Consider the following 25,021-nt stretch of genomic DNA (forward strand, 5'->3'; position numbering starts at 1 on the left):
GATAGAGCATCGGCCTATGGACTGAAGGGTCCCAGATTCGATTCCGGTCAAGGGCACATGCCCGGCTTGTAGGCTCAATCCCCAGTGGGGGGCGTGCAGGAGGCAGCCAATCAATGATTCTCTCTCATCATTGATGTTTCTATCTCTTTCTCCTTCTCCCTTCCTCTCTGAAGTCAATAAAAATATATATTTTGTTTAAATGCACTTTAAAAAAAAAAGGTTATATCTGAAAGAGGAGTTCTCAGCAGAAGAACCTCAAGAGTTGCAGAAGGGAATGTGCATTTTAGGAAAACTTATCCAAGAAAAAACAGCTTTTTCATTACACACCAAAATATTCACCAACATGAAAATTTGTATTTTCAGATGAGAAAAATTATGAGAATATTTATTTTTACTATCAAAAAATAAAACATACTTAGAACAATTTTAAACAATAGAAAGCTGTTATTTTTAGAGTATCTCTTAGAAAAGATGAATAATTTATCAACCAGAAGAGACAAAAATCTGTATGGAAAAGCACCTCTCTAGAAAATATAGCTTTAAATACAAAAAACTCCACTGTGTATATTTTCTTCAGAGTAACATCATAAAGTGATTTTAGTAAAAAGAAAAATGTCAAGAACATAGGGCTAAATGGAAATGAAATACAGCAATGTGCACTGAAATTTTATTTGGGAATTAAGTCTTTTTTTTTTTTCAAATAAAACAATCAATGTCTGTTTTGTGCATTTCCCATTATACTCATCTCAATTACTAAAAATTTAGATACAAAATTTCCAAGGCAGAATATAAAATTTTAAGGATTATGTCTGTCCTTATATCATCCTGGTAAATGACAGGTCATTCTGTCCATTCAAGAAAAGTTACCTATGATACTGATGAAGAGTTAATTTTGGAAGAATCAAAGAAAAGGTAAAAGCAAATATTTCAGATTATCATGGTAGTTAAAAAGTTAATCACAAGAAAGAAAAACAATTTAAATTTAACCCTTCACCACTAACTACATATGTGGGAAAACTGAATCAAGAGGTTATTCAAAAGATAACTCAGGCTCTAGCCGGTTTAGCTTAGTGAATAGAACATCAATCTGTAGACTGAAGGGTCCCGAGTTCGATTCTGGTCAGGACATATGCCTGGATTGTGGATTCAATTCCCAGTAGGGGGCGTGCAGAAGGCAGATCAATGATTCTCATGATTGATGTTTTAATCTCTCTCTCCCTCTCCCTTTCTCTCTGATATCAATAAAAATATATTTTTTAAAAAGATAACTAAGGTAACTTGTCTTGATAATCAAGAGAACCTATAAAAACACAAGAAAGCCCTAGCCAGTTTGGCTCAGTGGATAAAGCATCGGCCTGTGCCCAGGTTGCAGGCTCGGTGCCCAGGTTGCAGGCTTGGTGCCCAGTAGGGGGTGTGCAGGAGGCAGCTGATCAATGACTCTTTCTCATCATTGATGTTCTTCTCTCCCTCTCCCTTCCTCTTTGAAATCAATATATATATATATTAAAAAAATAAAATAAATGACATTCTTAAAAAACACACACACAAGAAAACGGCATTGGAAGAGGTCACCATCTTTCAATATCTTTCTATTTCAGGGACAGATCAATGACCTGCTGTTTTGAGGATTCAGATTTAGAGAGAACAAGACTAAAATATTCGCACCTACATCTACATACATGAAAAACATAAAAATTAGGCATGATTTTAACCACATCCAAATATCTGATGTATCCTGCTAAAGATTCATCCATTCAGCTTTTTAACTACTACACAAAGTAGTCTAAATTTTATTTTCCAAATATTCTTCAATTTTTAATAGCATAACCTAATAGGGCATTAAAGGTCAAGATTCTTTTCCTTTATATGTTAACAATGGTATTGTTATTTCCTTTACCAATATACCAGTTACAAAAAAAACCTGAAAATTATCCCCAAAACATATAAAATCTATTATTAGTTATAATAACTACAAACTAATACCATTCATTTCATTATGGGAAAAAGCAGGTCTCTTGATTCAGGAACACCTAATGTGAATTAACTCATAGGGAATTACTAAAATAATAACACTGTCCTCAATAGAGCAACAAGGAACGTTTCCTTTTTAAAGTTTTTATTTATCTAGGTTAGCTGTTACACTTCGGATACACAGTTAAATAAAAGCTATAAAGGAAGTGCAGTAAAATAAAAATCACAGTAATGTGATAACACTCTTCCCAAATTTTAAGATTATAAGACTATACCATTTCTTTCATTAACAAGACTTCGTTGCCAAAGAATACACTTTCTCCTAGATTATTATTCCTTCACTTTTTAGGATGTATTTTTATTCTGTGCTGTGGTACTTCAATATAATATGAAAAGATCAACTCAAGCCTGGCCACTGTGGCTCAGTGTTTGAGCACCAACCCATGAACCAAGAGGTCACTGGTTCAATTCCTGGTCAGGGCACATGCTCGGGCTGCAGGCTCAATCCCCTGTGGGAAAGTGCAGGAGGCAGCCAAATGATGTTTCTCTCCCATCAATGTTCCTATCTCTCTATCCCTCTCCCTTCCTCTCTCTAAAAAAAAAAAAAGACTAACTCAGTATTAAACTAAAATTTGTTTTCAATTCCCACTAACTTTCCTAAACTTCAGAGGAATTAAAAATAAAAAAATTTAAAAATACACATAGAAATTTGAAAGTTACTCATGCTGTTTAAAATTCATATTACCCATATAACTTTTCTAGACATTTAAAACATAAATTTCTTATCTATACAATGACTGAGGGCATATGTGCCATTTTTGGAGAGAATTTTAAGAATATTTCTTTTTTTTAAGAAGAGTATTTTAGAACAATTTTTATGTAACAATTTAACAATACATTAATTTTAATAAATTTGCTGAAATTTTTTGATAGTTTTCTACCATGTGGCATTCCACAAAATATTTTTCATTATGCTCTCACTGTACCACTTAAATAATACAAACAGAGAGAAGGAAATCAATATAAGCTCAACAACTATAACAGATATAATCCACTTAAAAGGTCTGTAGGATAACTTGCCTATAATTTGTTATTCTAAACAAATAAGCAGAGCACAAAGCCTGTACACCATCTTTCCTATACCAATTTTCATGTAACTGTAACATTAGGTAAATTCAGTTGATATTAAAAATGAAAATTATCAGTAATATCAATTTTGGGTGCTTTGTTTACTCAACAGAAGGATCCCTATACCATTTCTTTCATTAACAATCAGATTCAAATGATTTCGTTTCTAATATTCTGGCTTGCATAGAAATTTATGTAATAAATCTTATGTAAATTGAGATATACCTATATTCAGAGTTCCTTGCTGTTAAATCCACATACCAGTAGGGAATGACAAAAGCAATGAAGCAAAATAAATTCTTCTATATTCTTTTACTCAGTCTGCTAGTGAAACAAACAAGAGGTCCAAAACCCTTCATTGACAATTTTAAAAGAAAAAGGTAAAATGGTGGTTTTCCCCCCTCAATTTAATCACCCTAATTAGGTTTACATGTGGGCAACACTTTTTTTTTACATACAATTAAGAAGCTATGAATGGATATTATATTAATGAACTGAATCCATTAAAACCCATGTAGATTATTGCACAGTTATCTGTCTCTAGCAGTTTGTCAACTATAATGTTAATAAAAATACAAAATTAATTACAGAATTCTGAAGGAGATACACACACACACCCTTGAGACTAAGCTCATACTCTGAATTGATAACAAAACACCAGGCTATTCTCTTGAAGCCTCAAAATGACACTATCCTTTATTCTACTTCTAAGTGGAAAAGTAGCAAAAAAACCCACGTCATGCAAAATATTAAATCTTAAGATTTTAGTCTCACTGTTGTATTCTAAATTAAAATTTTATTTGGGTTTTTAGTACACTCAATTTCAATAATGCACACATATATGCATCAATATAATTAAGAGAATTATTATACTAGAGGCCCGGTGCACGAAATTCGTGCGGGGGTGGGGGGTGTCCCTCAGCCCAGCCTGCACCCTCTCCAATCCAGGACTGCTGGCTCCCAACTGCTTGCCTGCCTGCCTTCCTGATTGCCCCTAACCGCTTCTGCCTGCCAGCCTGATCACCGCCTAACCACTCCCCTGACAGCCTGATTGATGCCTAACTGCTCCCCTGCCAGCCTGTTTGCCCCTAACTGCCTTCCCCTGCAGGCCTGGTCACCCCTAACTGCCCTCCCCTGCAGGCCTGGTACCCCCCCAACTGCTCTCCCCTGCAGGCCTGGGTCCCCCCCAACTGCCCTTCCTTGCAAACCCAGTCACCCCCAACTTCCCTCCTCTGCCAGCTGGGTCACCCCTAACTGCCCTCCCCAGCAGGCTTGATCGCCCCAACTGCCCTCCCTTGCAGGCCTGGTCCCTCCCAACTGCCCTCACCTGCTGGCCTGATCGCCCACAACTGCCCTCCCTTGCAGGCCTAGTTCCTCCCAACTGCCCTCCCCAGTTGGCCATCTTGTGGTGGCCATCTTGTGTCCATGTGGGGGCAGGATCTTGTGTGGAGTGATGGTCAATCTGCATATTACTCTTTTATTAGATAGGATAGAGGCCTGGTGCATGGGTGGGGGCCAGCTGGTTTGCCCTGGAGGGTGTCCTGGATCAGGGTGGGGGTTCCCTTGCGGTGTGGGGCAGCCTGGGCGAGGGGCCTGTGGTGGTTTGCAGGCCGGCCACGCCCCCCAGCAACCCAAGCGGAGGCCCTGGCATCTGGGATTTATTTATCTTCTACAATTGAAACTTTGTGGCCTGGAGTGGAGCCAAGCCTTCTGCTTGCTCTGTGGAGGCAGCCATTTGTTGGGATTTATGTATCTTCTATAATTGAAACTTTGTAGCCTTAAGCAGAGGCCAAAGCAGGCCAGGGCTGCAGAAGCTTGGCTTCCTCCATCACCGCGGGCAACCCTAGCCTCCTGCTCTCTCCAGCTCCGTGGCTGCCACCATTTCTGTTGGGCTTTATTTATCTTCTATAATTGAAACTTCGTAGCATTGAGCGGAGGCCTGGGCCGGCAAGGGCAGGCGAAAAGCTTGGCTTCCTCCATTGCCAGGGAAACCCAAGCCTCCCTCCTGCTCTCTGTGGCTGCAGGCATCTTGGTTGGGTTTATTTGCATATTCCCTCCTGATTGGCTGGTGGGCATGGCAGATGTATGGTCAATTTGCATATTACTCTTTTATTAGATAGGACTAGAGGCCCGATGCATGAATTCATGTATGGGTGGGGTCAGGCCAGCCCGTCCCAAAGGGGGCAGATTGGGCCAGGCCAGCAGGGGAGTGGGGACGCGGGGGGGGGGGGGGGGGGGGCCGATGGAGGTGAGGCCAGCCAGGGGGAGGGGCCGCAGGTGGTTGGCTGGCCGGCCCCATCCCCGATCAGGGTTGGGGGCAATCGGGCTGGGCAGGGGGGAAGGTTAGGGGAGGGCCAATCGGGGCCCCCATCGGGCTGGTTGGCCGCCACAGTGCGGGTCATAGCGACCAGCTATTGATAGATAGATAGATAGATAGATAGATAGATAGATAGATAGATAGCTCAAACAACCAGATCATTCTAATCAGCTAGTTAAAATTATTTTTTCCTGTCACCATTTGTCCCATTTATATCCTCTCCCACTTCCACCCACCTCCTCCCTAAATTCTCTTAAAATGATTAGGTATCTATTGTCCTAGAATACCAAATTAGTACAAACTAGGCAGAAAGAAGCCTGCAGACTGATTATCAGAAAACACATTTACCTTTAGTGAGGGAATAATGCCTTCTTTTAAAACACCTACTAAATTCTATAAGCACTTATTAGAGAAATAATCCAGATGTGGGATTTTATTTTTAAATAAACAGCATTTCAATCATGTCTAGATTAATACTATAGGTTGAAAGAAGTTTCTTTCCAGCATTAACCCTGAATAAGACTTCAAAAGAGTTCAAAGAGAATATACTCCTTATTCTGCTTAAAGTTCCAGAAAAATTAAGGGAATTCAAGGGAAATTAAGGGAAGACCACTAGGCACTTCTAAAACACCACCTACATAAAAATGCCACCACACAAGGCAAAAGTAATTCCCACTGCTTAGTATTAATACTTATAATCTTAAGAACAAAGACTTTGCCTAAGTGAAAGAGAATTCAATAATCCTCAAAAGCAGTCATGTTTAAAAATAATAGTATTAAAACTACTTCAAATACTTGATGCTTATTTAAATGTCCACAATACAGAAACAATTTTTTTTGAAAGAGGAATTTTCAAATTGTGCAATCTGGAAAAGGTGTAATCATTTTAAAGCACAACTCATAAAAACATTGTTTTCAAAACAATACTCGAGACAGCAACACCTGAAGGCCCTGAGAAACTAAAAATCAAGATAAAATTTATACACATGCTTCTGCTATATTATTCTTATGGTTAAATTCTCCAAACCACCAAATATCAAATTGTACTTTAAAATTAACTTTAATATTTTGTCATATATTCTATGAATTAAATCAATGTATTCTGGTATTCTTTTTACAAAAACTTCTTTCCACAAAATCTTTATCCAAAATTGTTAACATTCAACACCTCCTAAATAATCAAAATGTTATTCCTAACTTGAATATCAATTATTAAAACCTATGTTTGAACTCTTGTGTACTGTTGGTGAGAATGTAAATTGGTGCAACCACTATGGAAAAAAGTATGGAGATTCCTCAAAAAATTAAAAACAGAACTACTGCCAAAACCGGTTTGGCTCAGTGGATAGAGCGTCAGCCTGTGGACTGAAAGGTCCCAGGTTCGATTCCGGTCAAGGGCATGTAACTTGGTTGCGGGCACATCCCCAGTGGGAGGTGTGCAAGAGGCAGCTGATCGATGTTTCTCTCTCATCGATGTTTCTGACTATCTGTTCCTCTTCCTTCCTCTCTGTAAAAAATCAATAAAATATATTTTAAAAAAAAAACAGAACTACTGTCCCTAGCTGGTTTGGCTCAGTGAATAGAGCGCCAACCTGAGGACTGAAGGGTCCTGGGTTCAATTCCGGTTGCAGGCTTGATCTGGGCCCTAGTCAGGGCAGGTGTGGGAGTAACCAATCGATGTGTCTCTCTCACATCAATGTGTCTCTCTCTGTGTCTCTCCTCTCTTTCCACTCTCTCTAAAAATCAATGAAAAATATCCTCCTCTGAGGATTAACAACAATAACAAAACACACACACACACACACAAAGATAATAAAAAAAGCCAGAATTACCATATGATCCAGCAATTCCAATTCTGGGTACAGATCCAAAGAAAATGAACACACTAACTGGAAAATATATATGCACCCCATGTTCACTGCATTATTTATAACTAGAGGCCTGGTGCACAAAATTCTTGCACCTGGAGGGTGGGGGGCCCTCAGCCTGGCCTGCACCCTCTCGAAGTCTGGGAGCCCCCAGGGAGTGGGCCTAAGCCTAAGCCGTCAGTCAGACATCCTTAACACTGCCGCAGAGGGGGGAAAGGCTCCTGCCACCGCCACTGTGCTCACCAGCCTTGAGCACGGCTTCTGGCTGAGCGGATCTCCCACAGGGGGAGTGCACTGACCACCAGGGGGCAGCTCCTGCATTGAGCGTCTGCCCCTGATGGTCAGTGCACGTCATAGCAACCAGTCGTTCCGCCTTTCAGTCAATTTGCATATTAGCCTTTTATTATATAGGATAGCCAAGACAAGGAAATAACTAAAATGACCCTGGATAAATGAAATGTAATATTTCATATATATTATGAAATATTATTCAGCCATAAACAAGAGTGAATTCTTGCCATTTGCAATTTAGATGAACCTTGAGAGCATTATGCTAAGACAGACAAAGACAAACACCTTATGATCTCATTTACACAGTAAACCCTGGATTTTGCAGACCTCAATTCAATGGACTTTGGATTTAAATGTGAAAACCAACATGCTATTAATTTTTTAATGCTTTTAACCAAGATTTGCTCACAATTATATTAACAGGTTATCTTTTTGTTATTAATTCACTTATTTTTAACAAATTTTAGCAAACAGGTCATATTGGAAAAAAACACTGCAGTAATTTTGCTAACATAAATAAATATTACATATCTACAACTATAGTCTAAATATTTAAATCCAAGAATCACCTCTCGTAAACAATGTTAAGCAAGTGATTATCATGTGATCAGACCATTACTCTTGGGGGTTGTTGCATGGGGTGACTTTCTGCAGCAGTTTTAACAGATGCCCGCCAATGTTGTGACATGCGCTAAGCCACGCCCCAACCATGTGCATTTGTTTACTCTTGGTGACTGGTGAATGCACAAATTTACTAGACTTATTCAGTATAAATTTAAAATTACTGTAATACACATGGAAAATTTTTCTGTGAAAACTTTGCATACATACATAATTACACAAATGTGTCTACGTAAGTAAAAACAAGTAAACTAACTTGTCAATTTTTTAACTATGCATTCGGAAAACCTACTTTATTATATAACAGACTATTGGCTTTAACAGACACCCCTCCTCCCCACACCCAAATTAGTCCATTATATCAAGATTTTTCTCTATGTGGAATCTAAAAAAGAAATTAAAATCAAAACCAAGCTCATAGATTGGTAGTTGCCAGACGCAGGGGGAGGGGTAAGGGGAGAGAGATGGAATAGGGTATATGCATGGAGTCAAAAAGTATAAGCTTCCAGTTACAACATAAATAAGTCATGAGGATATAATATACAGCATGGTGACTACAGTTAATAATGCTGTATTGTATATTTGAACGTTGCTGAAAAAGTAAATCTTAAGAGTTCTCATCACACAAAATAATTTAACTATGTGTTGTGACAGGTATTAACTACATACAAACATTGAATCATTATGTTGTTCACCTTAAATATAAAGTGTATGTCAATTTTACCTCAATAAAATAAAATATAACCTTTGTAATTTTCCGCTGTAAACTTTCATTTCATTTTTCTCCTTTTTTAAATATATTTTTATTGATTTCAGGGAGGAAGGGAGAGGGAAAAAGAAATAGAAACATCAATGATGAGAATCATTGATTGGCTGCCTCCTGCACATGCCCCAGTGGGGATCGAGCCCACAACCTGGACATGTGCCCTTGACCGGAATCAAATCCAGGACCCTTCAGTCCACAGGCTGACGCTCTATCCACTGAGCCAAACCAGCTAGGGCTCATTTTTCTCTTAATGACACATACAAAAATAATTATCTACTAACAAAAATTAGAGCATATCGAGTCAATACTAGGAATAATCTGTCTACATGTTAGTCTTAAAATGTAAATTCATATTTTCTATTTTAAAAATAAAAAGCATTTCAGAACATGCTTAACACATCAATTATTAAATTATAAAACAAAAAAGAAACCTGTTAAATGCCTGAAGCATTTTATACATTCATAGAAAAGTAGTGATGTTAACATGTTGAAATTAAATTAATATTTTCTTTTGTCTAAAATTCCATATCTAAAAAATCTGTGACACCAGAAAAACTTGAAAACAGAACAAATGTCCCTGAAAAATCTCAACTTCAAGTAAAGGTTATGAAATTACTTAAAATCTGGTCAGTCATCCAAAACCAATATGCTCTTCCCATTGATATAAAACAACTTAAAAAAAATACTAGCTGAAGTAGTTTACAAATCTTGCACTATCATTTCAGAGAAAAAAAATCTATTGGTTATAATAAACTATATATTTATGTTAAAAATCCATACTAACATTATGCAAGGGCTTAGTATAAATGTTAGGAAACTTATTGTAAGTTGCATTGGTGTTCAAACCTTACCCCTATTTGTCAAATTTTACATAAAGGAAATCTGACAGTCATTATACAATGACTAGTCTTTTTCATCAATTCATACATATTCTTAAATGAGAACTGAGCACATTAACAAGCCTTTGCCAAAGTTAACTCCCAATTCTCAAACACTAAGTTCTAAAAAGGAAACACCAAAATCAGTTATTTTTCAGTCAAAATTAGAAAAAGAAAAAAAACGGGCTCAGTCTATTACAGTTTACGAGTTGCAAATATTTGGAAATAGAACTGAATAAAAAAAATGGTGACAGTTTTTCTGAGTAAAGTTACAGATAAATTATTAAAATAAAGGTCTTAACTGTTTATATATGAAATTCCAAATATACTACCTATCCTTCCGCTTATAAAACATAAAATTACATTTTTTCCAAAGTTGCAACTTCATTAAATTTTAAAATAACTTTTTCATATTGAGAAATGACTGTTATAAATCTGAAGGGAAAGACTAATAAAATTTTGTTATAAGTAAATTCAGTAGAAAGCACAGTTTTTTAAAAAAAAATTAGTGTTAGGTTAGCAAAATTATGTATTCTTATTGAAAAATTTCATTCTAATTTAGCTGTTTCTCACAATATTCTTTCCAATACAGAAATTGTCTGGAACCCTCCCTGTCTGCCAGGCTACTAAGGCACTGAACTTTAAAGCTCAAGATAAAAATGCATCTATGTAGCAGTGGAAAATACTGTTTTTCTCATGCATGACACCAAACACCAATCTAAATCTGCTTTCCTTTACAGTATCTTGCATAATAGGTACAGGGTATATATTTGCTCAAAAATTAATTCATTCTTCTTATATACAAATGCAATTTAATATTATAATTCATTAAAGACTAGGAGCAAACTAGTTCATTAACATCTGGAAGAATGACATAAAAATGCTTATCTATAATAATAAAAGCCTTAAGCGACCATTGCAACCAAACGGACGACCAAACAGGCTGTGTGGGGCAACCAGGCCAGTAGGGGGGTTAGTGAGGGGCGACCAATCAGCAGGCTGCATGGGGCAACCAAACCGGCGGGGGGGGGGGGGGGGGGGGGAAGCAGGGGGAGTGAGGGGCGACCAGGCCAGCAGAGCGGGGCAGTGAGGGGCGATCAGGCAGGCAGGCAGGTGAGCAGTTAGGAGCCAGTGGTCCCGGATTGTGAGAAGGATGTCTGACTGCCAGATTAGGCAAGATCCAGCAGTTGGACATCCCCTGAGGGGTCCCGGATTGGAGAGGGTGCAGGCTGGGCTGAGGGGGACCCCCCCCCCGCCCCCATGCACAAATTCTGTGCACTGGGCCTCTAGTGTAGTATCACCATTCATAAGCTCTGGTATGGAATTAATTACGTGATTCCCCCCATTGGAATCAGAAGCAAGTCAGCAGTGTTTATAGGAAATAAATACTAAAAGAAATTAAATACCTATTTGGATTCACTAAGATTCCCCATTTTACTTATTTATATTTTGGGCATGAAAAGGCATAAAATAAGGATCATTGCTATTATTGTATAAATATGGTTCTATGTTCCAACCACATGTAACTCAAGCTAAAATTTGTCAAGACTACTGTGTTTTGAGTATCTAATTTTTTTAAAAAGAAACGGTTTACTATAACTTTTAAAACATCAAAAGAAACTTACAATGGGCAAAAGCATAATCCAAAAAACATAGTTAACACAATTTTGTGATAGATTCAAGGTTTGTTCTGAAATATTCCCATTTTCAGCAAAGTTAACTGAAAAACTTTACAAGTCTTTGGGAATGTACTGCCAATATTCGGGCAGTCACATAAGAATTAAAGGGCTGCTGTGGCAGTTCTTGGGAACCAGGCACCTGCATGTAAGCACCTGACGGGGTAATGCTTTGGCCAACTAGCTGCATTTTTCAGTTCCCTGGATTCCAGTAGTGGCTTGTTCTCTTCATCAGCGTCAAGATGAGTTAACTTTTCCATCCACACGCGGAACTTCTCCTCTGTCTGCCTCTGCATCTTGGAAAAAAAGCTCATGGCCTCTTCTAGGACACTGCCTATGCGGTTCCTAACATACGCAGCACCCCTGACAAGCAATCCTGGAATTTCCCTGGGTGCTCCTTCAGGTCCCCAAGCACGACTGATGTCAGCTTTAAAGACATTGAGGCCATTTGATAAAACATCATTAATTCAGAAAATTGCATTTTTATTAAGACATGCTTATTCAGGAAAATAGCATAAGCATTTCTAAGAACAGCCATATAGAGCATTGCTAAGCAGCACTTAAATTAACCAAACAAAAGGTAATTCCAAGAAAAATAAAATATCAACATAACACTACCATTCTTCATAGCTTCAATGTATCTGCTTGGGAACACATATTCGGTAACTATACAACTGTTAATCTATAACTGATTTTCAACCCTTTGCTAATAAACAAATAACAACTAGGAATGTTTAACAAATACCAAAACCTAAGGGGGCTCCAAGGCATTGTAGGTTTGTTTTGTTGTTTTGCTTTAAGCGCCCTAGGTGATTTAAATGTACAACTTTGGTTGAGAACCACTGTATCCTTGAATATTTTATTGCTTTGACTTTAAAATTCTAAAAGTCATTTTGGCAGCTGACCCATAATAAATCAGTATACAATGATTCTCAGCTGTGAGTTTTATCAAATGCTCCTTTTAGGTTTTAAAAATTCTTTATGGAGCCCTGGCCAGTTTTGCTCAGTGGATAGAGCATCGGGCTGGGGACAGAAGAGTCCTGAGTTCGATTCCGCTCAAGGGCACATGCCGGGCTTTCGGGCTCGATCCTCAGTGGGGGGCGTGCAGGAGGCAGCCCAATCAATGGTTCTCTCTCATCATTGATGTTTCTCTCTCTCCCTCTCTCTTCCTCTCTGAAATAAATAAAAGTATATATTTTTTTAATTCCTTATGGAAAACCACATAAAGGATATACACAATCCATGTATATTTCTGAGTCAGCTTTTTACAAACTCTAGTCTTTGCAATGTGTTACAAAGTTTGTCTCAAAAAAAATAGTTTTGTGGTTAAGTTTGGGATATGCTACAAATCATCTCCCCCTCTGGAGAGCACATTAACAGCTAATTTGTCTTGCAGTAAAGAAACCTGTTTCGCCCAGCCAGTGTGGCTCAGGGGTTGAGCGTTGACCTATGAACCAGGTGGTCATGTTCAATTCTCAGTCAAGGCACATGCCTGGGTTGCGGTCTCAATCCCCAGTGTGGGGCATGCAGGAGGCAGCCGATCAATGATTCTCTATAATCACTGATGTTTCTCTCTCTCCCCGTCTCCCTTTCTCTCTGAAATCAATAAAAATATATGAAGAAAAAAAAAAAAAGAAAGAAACCTGACCCAGCACTTCCCAATGTACACATAGTGTAGGCAGAACAGTAGTTTCATAGGATTTCAGTTTAGGATATGTTCCTCTGCATATACTGTTTTATCTTGAACTAGGCCAGATCATCTTTGATTTGGGTCTCTTAAGAAAAAAAAAAAACACCTAATAATACTGAACTCTTCATTTCTTCAGGGACCTATTAAAAATTTCATCTCCTCAGACCACTTGATTACACTATCTAAAGTGGCTTTTACAACCTTTCCTAATCCATCTTTTTATCTCATCTATCCTGCTTTATTACTAACTAGAGGCCCGGTGCACGACATTCGTGCACTAGGGGGAGGGGTGATCCCTCAGCCCAGCCTGCATCCTCTCGCAGTCCGGGACCACTTGTGGGATGTCCACCTGTGGGGAGTGGGTATAAGCCAGCAATTGGACATCCCCCAAGGGGTCCTTGGCGCTCCCGCCACCACTGGTGCTCCCTCTGTGGGAGCGCCACTAAGCCAGAAACCAGGCTCACTGCTCCTTAGCACTGCTGCAGAAGCATGAGAGGCTCCTGCTGCTGCGCTCGCCAGCTGTGAGCCAGGCTTCTGGCTGAGCAGAGCTCCCACAGGGGGAGTGCACTGACCACCAGGGGGCAGCTCCTACATTGAGCGTCTGCCCTCTGGTGGTCAGTGCGTGTCATAGTGACCAGTCGTTCTGCTGTTCGGTCGATTTGCATATTAGCCTTTTATTATATAGGAGGATAGGATAGTATATATTCCTACCTGATAGCATGATAACTCATTTATTGTTTGTTTCCTCAAAAAAAATTAAATTCCATGAGGGACTTTACATTCACTATTGTATAGGAGGTGCTCAAATATTTACTGAATAAATGAATGATGGAATCAATCAATCTTGGCCTTGTATCATCTACTTGTACAATAAAGTCTTCTAATGAATAATTCTATAAAATGCTCTATTGTAATTAATCCCAGATATTTCTGGAAATGTGGTTCAATTTATCTCAGTGACTTTTTGTGAAGATGCAAGAGAAAAACTTATCAATTCTCAGTATTAAATATTTCTCTTAGACAATGAGAACTGTTTAATCCATCATGCCACCTCTTTTCAATGCTTAAAAAGCTATGAGACCAATTTTTAACCCCATTCTACCTAGAAAAAAATCACCTCATCAAGTCTGTTGCCAACCTTCCCAATAACTTCATCTTATTCCTTTTCCCCTAATTAGTCTAGCCCCTTCTTCATGTTTAAAAAAATCTTTTCTATACATAAACTTCCTCAAGGACTTACCTTTCACCAGAGGGTAGTATAGTTAGGTTATTGAAAGAAGTGGAATTTAAAGAATATTAAACTTTCTTTAAGCAGTTTATTCCCATTTTCAATGCTCGGTAAACCTAATTGTATAGGACAGAAAATCAGATAGCTACTTGGATCTGTTACAGATTCTGGCATTGCTTATTTTTCAACAAAAAATGAAAAATGGTATTTAAAAGCTGAATTCAGAAAATGTTCTGAAAATACTCATGCTGGATTCAATGCAGCCTCATAAAAATGACTACCAACAATAAATACTGATAAGCAAAATAATTCCAGATCTTAAAAACAGGGATCAATTATACATTGGTCAAAACTCATAGTGCTTACAACACCAAGAGTGAACCTAATGTAAACTATGGACTCTGAGTGACAGTGATGTACTAATGTAGGTTCACTGACTGCAACAAATGTACCACTCTGGTGATGGACGTTGATCAGGGGTGAGTGAGGCTGTGCATGAGTGGAGACAGGAAGTATATGTGAAATCTTTGTACCATCTGCTCAATTTTGCTGTAAACCTAAAACTGCTCTAAAAAATAAAATCTATTAAAAAAAAAAACAAAAAACAAACACCAAACCAGGGACCATATTCTCACCTTAAATACACATTTATTCTTTTATTGACACTAAGACATATCCTACTTTGAGAAAAGGAATTATATCAAAAGTAAAGCTAATGCTTTTGCATATACAAAGTTAATATAGGTACTCACTTTAGGAAATAAGTTAGAAAAAGCACGCTGAATACTTTGGTGCTTTAACATTAGAGATTGCCAAAGGGATAGCTTCTAAATTTAAGGTAACATTATCCAGACATTGTAGCATAGAGAAAACCACATTTAAAGAATGCATGCTTTTAAAATTATCGCTTAAATGGAGTAAAAGTAAAAGGGCTTATGCTTGTTAACTAATACAGAACTGTGCTGTGGTATTTATAACTAATAAGATTTTTTAAAATCAGACTCCAATGTTCAGAATTTGATACCCATTAGCCATGACAGAACTACCAGTTTCACAATTGATGTTTAGCTCTGACTTAAAATATCACTGGCTCAACTGAGTTCTCAGCCACAACTGCAGACTGTCATCACTGGGGGAACTTTAAAAATGCTGATGCCTTTATGCCAAGTGAAATAAGTCAGACAGAAAAAGACAAATACTGTATTAATTTTACTTATATGTGGAATTTAAAACTGAACTCATAAAGACAGAGCAGTTGGTGGTTGGGGGAGGGAGAATGAAGATGATCAAAGGATATTAACTTCCAGTTATAAGACAGTAAGTTCTAGGAATGCAATGTACAGCATGGTAATTATAATTAACAATACTTACTGTACTGTATATTTGAAAGTAGCTAAAAGAGCAGACCTTAAAGTTCTCAATATACACACACACACAAATCATAACTATGTGAACTGATAGATGTGTTAACTGACCTTGCTGTGGTAATCATTTAACAATATAAACATTTATCAAATATTCAACGTTGTACACCTTAAACTTACACAATGCTTTATATATGATATGTATGTATATCATAATATAATATACATATATACTATATATATGCTATATATATGTCAATTATATCACCAAAAAGCTGGGGGGAAGGGGAGAATGCTGATACCTGGGTCAGATCCAGAGGTTATTATTTAATTGGTCTGGAGTGGGGTCTGGGCATCCTAAGTTTTAAGTGTTCCCCAAGTGATTCTAATATATAGAGCCAGATTAAAAACTGCATGGATTTTACCTGCCTCATCTGCATTTACTAAATTGAAAATAGGAATTTATCATCTGATTACTCTGTCTCAGTGTTTTGTTACCAATGTATTTAGTGAGTCTACTTAATAGCTACTAAAATACAAACAGATTATAAAAGACTTAAAGTGGGATATGGGACTTTCAGCACTTCATATTCAATCTAGGGAAAAGGTCATGGTATTCCCATAATGGGTTTGTGGTCTTTTAACGTGAGTCCCCACTGCTTAAATTAATATTAATTTTTTTCCAAGTAATACAATTTCCGATAGGTTAAGAACCCTCACAAATCATAAGAAAAACAAATGTAGCAGCAGGAAAATGTGCAAAGAACATGAATAGACTATTTACCAAAAGAATACAAATGACCAAATATGATTTTTCAATTTCACTAGTGATCAAAGAATACAAATTACCACTAAGATACAATTCTTCCATCAAATCAGCAACTTTTAAAAAACAATAGCAAGAATGTAATGCAACAAATACTCAAGCTCCTAGATGGAATAAACTTAAAATATTCTTAAAAAGCAGTTTGTTAGTATGTGTCAAGAGCCTTAAAGTGCTCATACCCTTCTGAATAAGAGTAAAAACTAAAAACAGCCCAAAGAACCATCATTAGGGAAGCTCTCTTAGTTAGCTAAAATTTTTTAGAGAGAATATTATGTTTTGGTTAAATGGTCAAAATGCAATTAAGAGGAAAGGAAAAGAGAAGTATGTATACACAATACGATAGTTTTTTGTTATATATTATGGAAAGCAGCATATTCAATGTTAACAAAAGCAGGGTTTGAGTGATTTTAATCTTCTACTTCACAGTTTACTTTCAAAAATTTCTACAAAGGATTTACTACTTCAAACATTTCATTTTTAAATTTCCAGGCAAGAGTTAACTGATCAAGCATAAGTCTCCACCTCAGAAAAACTGTGAGGTAAGGTGATACCTTATCAAGATGCATTTCAGTGCACAGATGTGTATGGTGAATAATGGGTGGTGAGATCTTGGCTTCAATGGGACTAAGTTGTTCTAACCTGGCCAAAGATGAGAATTCAGGTGATCTCAGACAGTTGCCCTCAACAGCCTCCCTGACATGCTCCAAAATAGACCAACTAGATTTTCTAAATGCAACCCTTCCTACCAAAGTGGGTACAATTTTTGGAACCTCAGTCTGAGCAGGCATTTATATGGTGACTATTAAACTACACAAAAGCAGGTCATTTTAGTCAAGACAAGGTGAAGCGACCCTATGGTTTTACTCTAGGGTAAATAGAGTTATGAAAAACAAGTATTGAAAAAAATTTTTCCCCACTGCCATGTACACTGATGCATGTAAGTTAGTCTATTCAGAGAATTTCTTGAACTAAATGAAGTCTGATATCCATTATTCATATTCACTAAAATAAAAATTTCCTGTAAGAGCAGACTTTCCAGATCTAGTTTCAAGTTAAAGTGATTTTATAGAGAGGAACTCACCCCCACTCCGAGAAAAAATGTCCTACTCAAAAAACTGCCTGGTGATTAATAGTATAAAAAGATAATCAATAGCCCTGGACAGTTTTGTTCAGTGGATAGAGCGTTGGCCTGCAGACTGAAGGGTCCCGGGATTGATTCTGGTCAGGGGCACATGCCCGGGTTTGTGGACTCGATCCACAGCAGGGGGTATGCAGGAGGTAGCCAATCAATGATTCTCTCTCATCATTGATATTTCTATCTCTTTTTCCCTCTCCCTTCCTCTCTAAAATCAATAAATATATATTTTTTAAAAAGATAATCTATAAAAATAAATGAGACATTTGGTAACAGCCCTGAACACTCAAGACCACCACATAGTATTTTTATATTAATATGCACTAGAAAATACTCTATTTTTGCTCATTTTCAAGGCCTCCAAATGAAAGAACTGCCAAAATTGTCTTGGTATGATACCTCCAAAAGGACTCTTAAAACAGTAATATATTTTCAAAAATTTCAAAGAAGAGAATGATCTAATATACACGCACACTAAGCTGCCCGCTAGTTAACTGTGAACTAAAAAAGTCTTCATAAACACCTGTTGCCCAGATACCAAACTCAATTATTAAGCATTATCATGCACTATATAAGCCTAGTCATTACTTATTTTCACTCTTATAAGAAAACACATTGTTAAATTATTTGGCGTAAAAGAACATTTAGCATAATTCCTTCAACGTTTAAGCTGCTGCCAAACAACAGCTTCTAAATGAAGCATTTTCTGAATTATTAGATTACCCTGATAAAATATTATAGCAAGAATCTCAGTTTTTACTTTTCCTCTTGGTTTCCATTCTGTGTAAACAGCTGAATTCAAATTTCAACATCCAAGAGATTCTGTTAGGCACATCCAGTTTAAGGTTCACCTGAATGTCCATGTTGTTGCACTCAAGTCAGCTCATAATTTATCCCATCTTTACAATTTACACAACTTTTCAACTGCCCTTGCTATAAGTTTGAGTGTATCCCCCTTCTCCAATCATGTGACTCAGAAACCTGAAGTACAAATGATTATATCAAAAATGCACAATGTGGTAACTTTTCTGGGTAACAATATGGACAGTTTAAATGTCAACTTAATATTTAAACTTAGGCTGTTCTTTGCTGCTTTGCTTACTTCTAGCAAGACCATTTATACATGTCTTGTGTGAACAGCACCTCCTGAAACTGCAAGGCACAGCACAGGCAGTCATATACAGCGACCCTGCACCTTACCTAACATTGGATTATCCATGATTACCTTAGAAAACTCTACATATTTTCAAAAGTCACAAACTTACTAAATGGTGTGAACAACAGAAACTAAATTATAGATCCAGTTAATTTACTTTGAGGTTTTAGTTAGTATACAATTCAGAATAGACAAGAAACAAACCAACGGTGTTTTAGTTTTAAACACTGGTCAAGGTAGTCAAAGAGATTTGGAAAATATGAACAAAGCACACCTAACTTATAAGCCAAACAGGGAGAGTGCCCATGAAGACATTTCTCATGCTACCCTTGCTACCTCTACAATAGTATCTATTTTCAAAGAGAATTTTTTTCACCCACTTCTTCTACCTTCCCAAAAAAAGGCAAAGTATTGGGGTGGTTACATAAAAATTTGTTTAGTGAGTGAAATTAAGCACTGTATCAAGAGATCCATCATTATCTTGGTTAACAGATTAGTACAGAACATAAGAATGCTTGATCAAGCAATTTTATAGGTATTAAAAGCTTTAAAATTATTAAATGCAAAACTGAAATATACCTAGAATCAGCCTCAGAACTCTAAAGTCTGCTTCGCTCATGCATTCAATTGATGAGCTTCAATTAAATCCCTTCCCCATTAATTTTAGGAAAAGAACTACCATAGGAATTCAATAGATATTAAAACAGTAAGCATTTCTAATGACTATAAAACTCTAGCATACCATATGAATGTGTATTTTATTATAAATTGTAGAGCTTTAAAACCAATCATTCTTGTTATTGAGTCTATGTAAGTATGGTTAGCTATTGGTTTAATTAACCAATATTTTTTCTTCAAATATTCTTTGTATATCAGCAATATGTTGTCTTCATGTGTAGAAACAAAACAAACTTTCAGAAAAATAGAAAAAAAGTCACCCATAAAACCACAATTTCCCCCTTTAATGTAGTAATAAGTAATGCTGCTGTGATCTACTAAGTGCCATGTAATTTACAGAAATTCCTAATCATAAGTCTCTTTAATAATAAGAACCCACCAATTACTAACAATTCAAACCTCATCTTTCTCCCACGATGAGATCTCAATACTGCCTTTGTAGTGCACAGTACCAGATGTGATAATATGGAGAAAGCAGGATGTCAAACATGTAATAAATAAGATCCTTACACCAGTAAGAGCTGAACAAGCAAATTTCTAGCAAACTTTTTAAAGCTTAGGAAGTAAGAGGGAAACTTTGGGGAAAAAAACAAACATTCTTTTTGATGAGAGTGACAACTTAGAATAGAAAAATGTGCAAGAAGGTATAACTAGCTTATCATGCACTGAATGAGGAAAAGCACATAAAACTACTGTTTTAGGAGAAACAGTTATTAGAGAACTTTAACGAACGATAAGACATGTGATTTCAGACACCATAAGCTCAAGTGTAGTGGCTATATAATAAAGCAAGGTGCCTATTCCTGAGGATAATGTACTTAGTAATAATGCTGAGCAGTAAGTATTAAATCTAAGCAGTGCTAAAAAAGCAATGATGAAAGTTCAGGTAATATGTTACAGAGAAAGAGACATGAGAAATTCCATTATTTAAAAATAATCTTATCCCTATCATTAACCATTTAATTTTTTTTTTTTTTTTTTTTTTTTTTTTTTTTTTTTTTTTTTGCTAATGTGCTAAAGTGCACTGGAAACCTCAGAATAGGTTTTTTTTTAATTGGCCATGTCTTGTTAATACACTGCAGTCTTCAAATTTACACAGAGCTGCAGGTCTCTTGGATTTTTTCAAGTGTCACTCATTTAACTGAGCCTGAAAGCTGAGAAATGCCATGAGGTGCTCTACAGTCAGTTTAAAAAACATCCTCTACCTGGTATCTCTGCAGTGATTGTCTTGCTGCTCCCTGAAACCTCTTCATCATCATCTGATGAGCTCGTGCTTGAGTCACAAGTCAGGTCACTATCACTGGTACTACTGTCCTGCAACAGGTTATATTTCTTACGCGCAGCAGCCTCCCGTTTCTGCCTCAGTAGCCTGATTCTCTCCTTTTGCTTTTGGCTCCGGTGACCTTTAACCTTGGTGACTCGGCCATTCTGTTTATCACTGGATTGCCGGTTTTTCTTGGCAGCCATTGTGGACGTTTCACTTTCAGATCGGGACCGTCGAGACTTGCGCCCAACTGAGGCACCAGACACGCCGGAAGGATCTCCTTCTACAGCTGTTTCTGCCTGGGAGGGTTCATTCTCTTCTGCAGAAGACAATGTATCTGAATCAGCCAGGTGACCACTAGAGGAAGGGGAAAGCATGCAGTGGTTAGAGGAGTCACTCTCATAAACTCGGCCAGTTGTCGGCTTGTCGCTCTCTGTGGATGCTAACTGAGACTCAGAAGAGTCCCTTCTCAGTTCCATCAACAAGCAAGGCATTGAAGAAAGAACTGCAGAATCCACTACACCATCTTTCTGAATTTGAGATTCCAGTTCTACAGATCCATCTTCCTCCTTGGTTGTCTCTTGTTTGGATGTTTTTGGTGGGACTTCAGACTCAAGTTCTTCGACTTTTCCCACTGCCTCCTCCATCTTCATTTCAAACTTTTGAGTTAATCATGGAGCAGGGTCAGGGAAACTATGTCAAAGATGCAACAGGAAAGCAACCTGGGCAAAAACACACAAAATCAACAAACAGAAATGGCAAATTATTTAATTAACACAATATGCCTACCATTCTAAGTGGGTAGCAAAAGTTATCATCATACAGGCTTTTAAAATATATATGCCTTAATATATTCATCAACAGTCAAATTCAAAAGACTTAGTACTATCAAAATACTAGCATACACAGCTACCAAAAATGGCACAATATTAATCCTCTGTTCCTGAACTTGCATGAACAGCAAGCAGTCAAACAAGGATTTTCAACTCTAAAACTTAATTTCATTTGTTTAAGAAAAATATTCTCAAAATTATGATATAGTTAATATGTACATTTTGCGTTTAATATAAATGAAAAAGAATGCTTAAAAACGGATCTAGAAAACAAGTTAAATGAAATGATTACTTTTACACTCAAATCATCAAAGAAAGGCAAAGGGGAAGTTACAGTAGAGTCGAATTCAATGTACCCTTATATTAAAAAAACAAAACAAACCCTTCAACTAGGTGCATTTGGCAAATGCGCAACCAAAGTAATTATATGCATTGAACCTGTCTGCCATTCCTCCCAGTAGAAGTTGCTCTAGAGGGCATTAAGACGAAAGGCCTGACTCTGCTATTTCTTCAGTACTCCTAGTTCCCACAGTACTATCAAGCTGAATATGAGTCTAGTGTTTAAACATGTTTTATTTAATAAACAATAGCCACTAAATATAGATCAACTACTTTGTGAACCCAGAAAACCTAATGCACTCTATTCCAAGAATGACTTAAGGGATTTAAGAGAAAATACCCTACACACATTTTCCACCTTATATGCTAACTTTAGAACCTAACATTATTACCCTACCTGAGGCCCGGTGCACGAAATTCATGCACGGGGGTGGGGGGGTGTCCCTCAGCCCAGCCTGCACCCTCTCCAATCTGGGACCCCTCGAGGGATGTCTGACTACACGTTTAGGCCCGATCCCAGTAAGATCGGGCATAAACGGGCAGTTGGACATCCCTCTCACAATCCAGCACTGATGGCTCCCAACTGCTCACCTGCCTGCCTTCCTGATTGCCCCTAACTGCTTCTGCCTGCCAGCCTGATCACCCCCTAACCACTCCCCTGACAGCATGATTGATGCCTAACTGTTCCCCTGCCAGCCTGATTGCCCCTAACTGCCCTCCCCTACAGGCCTGGTTACCCCTAACTGCCCTCTCCTGCAGGCCTGGGTCCCCCCCGCAACTGCCCTTTCCTGCAGACCCGGTTGCCCCCAACTTCCCTACTCTGCCGGCCTGGTCACCCCTAACTGCCCTCCCCTGCAGGCTTGATCGCCCCCAACTGCCCTCCCTTGCAGGCCTGGTCCCTCCCAACTGCCCTCCCCTGCTGACCTGATCGCCCACAACTGCCCTCCCTTGCAGGCCTGGTCCCTCCAAACTGCCCTCCCCTGCTGGCCATCTTGTGGTGGCCATCTTGTGTCCACATGGGGGCAGCCATCTTGTGTGTTGGAGTGACAGTCAATTTGCATATTACTCTTTTATTAGATAGGATTCACTGTGTGTGCTACAATTCTACTTAATCATGGAGAAACAGGACATAATCTTTAGCCACCAGAGTAAGGACCTATACAGTGTAAACTTTATTAACTGACAGTTTTTAAGAGGATGGTAAAAATGTGCAAAGCAAGTAAATACCTCACCCTATAATATGTGATGTTAAAGAAAGAAATTATGATAATGTCCCATAGGTCACAGACAAAATATTAAGCTAGATAGTATGCTAGTCAGGTGCAATGAAACATCATCAGCCCTGGCCGGGTAGTTCAGTTGTTTAGAGCATCGTCCTATTACACCAAGGTTGCAGGGTCTATCCCTAGTCAGGGCACATACAAGAATCAACCAATGAATGCATTACTAAGTGGAACAACAAATCAATATCTCTCTCTCTCTCTCTCTCTCTCTCTCTCTCTCTCTCTCTCTCTCAAATTAATCAGTAAAAAGACATCTCCATCACTTGACTCCAGGTTACTTGACAGTTAAAATATATGGTAGGCAGCAACTAGAAAATATCTAAAAAACTTTTATTAATCTAACATGCCAAGCCTACTTTTTGCTTAGTATGAACACAAATTTTCTATAAACCTGGGTTTTTTGTTTTTAATGTATTTTTATTAATTTCAGAGAGGAAGGGAGAGAGAGATAGAAACATCAATGATGAGAATCATGGATCGGTTGCCTGCCCCCCACACTGGGGATTGAGCCCACAACCTGGGCATGTGCCCTGACCGGGAATTGAACTTCCTGGTTCCTAGGTCGATGCTCAACCACTGAGCCACGCCAGCTGGGCTATACCTGGGTTTTTTGTTTGTCTGTTTTTCATGGCCCTCATCTCAGCTACTGATAAAACAGGCATTCAAAGGAAGTTTCCTTAATTAGTTCATGAAAATAAATGTTCCTAGTGTTTATGAATGTTTTTATTAATTTAAAACAACCCAATGTGTAGCCTATTTCATAAGCATATTTGCATCATCACTAATTTTTAAATTAAATGAAAATAAGCATAAATGTTATTCCCAACACCATTACAAAAGGAATGTTACATCTCTGAAAGCCAATAGAGAGAATAAAAGTTAAACCAACAAACTGCCAGTGTCATAAATGAAGTATACTGGCAACACAAACAGGAAATAAAATATTTGCCCAGCCAGTATGGCTCAGCTGGTTGAGTGTCATTCCATGCACCAAGAGTTCACCAGTTTGATTCCTGGTCAGGGCACATGCCCAGGTTGCGGGGCTCATCCCCAGTAGGGGCATACAGGTGACAGCCAATCAATATTTCTCTCTCATCAATGCCTCTCTCTCTCTCTCTCTCTCTCCCCCTCCCTCTGTTTCTTCCACCTTCCTTCCTCTATCTGAAATCAGTAAAAACTATTTTAACAAATAATCATAGATTAAACTCATTATATTAAGGAGAAAGCTAGCCATACTTTTTATGGGATTCCAACAGACATTTGTATTACATACAAGATAATTTATTAACATGTTATTAACATCCAGGACAAAAAAAAAAAAAAGTAGTCTTAGTAGTCTTACAGGATCTCAAATTCAAAACTTAAAAAAAATCATAGATATGAAATACACCCAGGAATGAGGAATAAACCAAGATCTTCTAATTGAATAAAATAGAGAGTTAATTCTTCTGTAGAGAATGAAGTTATATATTCTAGAATAAAGCTTTTTCTTAAAGCTGAAATATCTGAGAAATATATGAAATTAATGTAAGCCATAAAACACAAGCATCAAGTCTCAAATTAACTCTGAAAGCAGAAGGTACTGGACTTTTTCAAAATATAACATTGAGTTGAAAAGTTTAATTTTATTAAAATAACCATAAAACTCTTGTTTCTTCTGTAAATAAACTGTGTGGGTAACACAAATTAATCTAGAATCTATTGTAAGA

The 25,021-nt window shown here is 37.7% G+C and overlaps 1 protein-coding gene across 4 annotated transcripts in view; it reads right to left on the minus strand.

The window, feature by feature from the left end:
- Positions 1-25,021, minus strand: part of ARK2N (arkadia (RNF111) N-terminal like PKA signaling regulator 2N) — a 73,984-nt gene that overhangs the window by 24,218 nt on the left and 24,745 nt on the right. For all 4 annotated transcript variants that reach the window (XM_080685634.1, XM_080685636.1, XM_080685633.1 and 1 more), the window contains exon 2: positions 20,799-21,579. In XM_080685634.1, the coding sequence (XP_080541760.1) occupies positions 20,799-21,510 (712 nt within the window). In that variant the 5' untranslated portion in view covers positions 21,511-21,579. The remainder of the gene's footprint in view (positions 1-20,798; positions 21,580-25,021) is intronic.

Source organism: Plecotus auritus (assembly GCF_963455305.1).
Source record: "Plecotus auritus genome assembly, chromosome: 8".
Taxonomy (NCBI): domain Eukaryota; kingdom Metazoa; phylum Chordata; class Mammalia; order Chiroptera; family Vespertilionidae; genus Plecotus; species Plecotus auritus.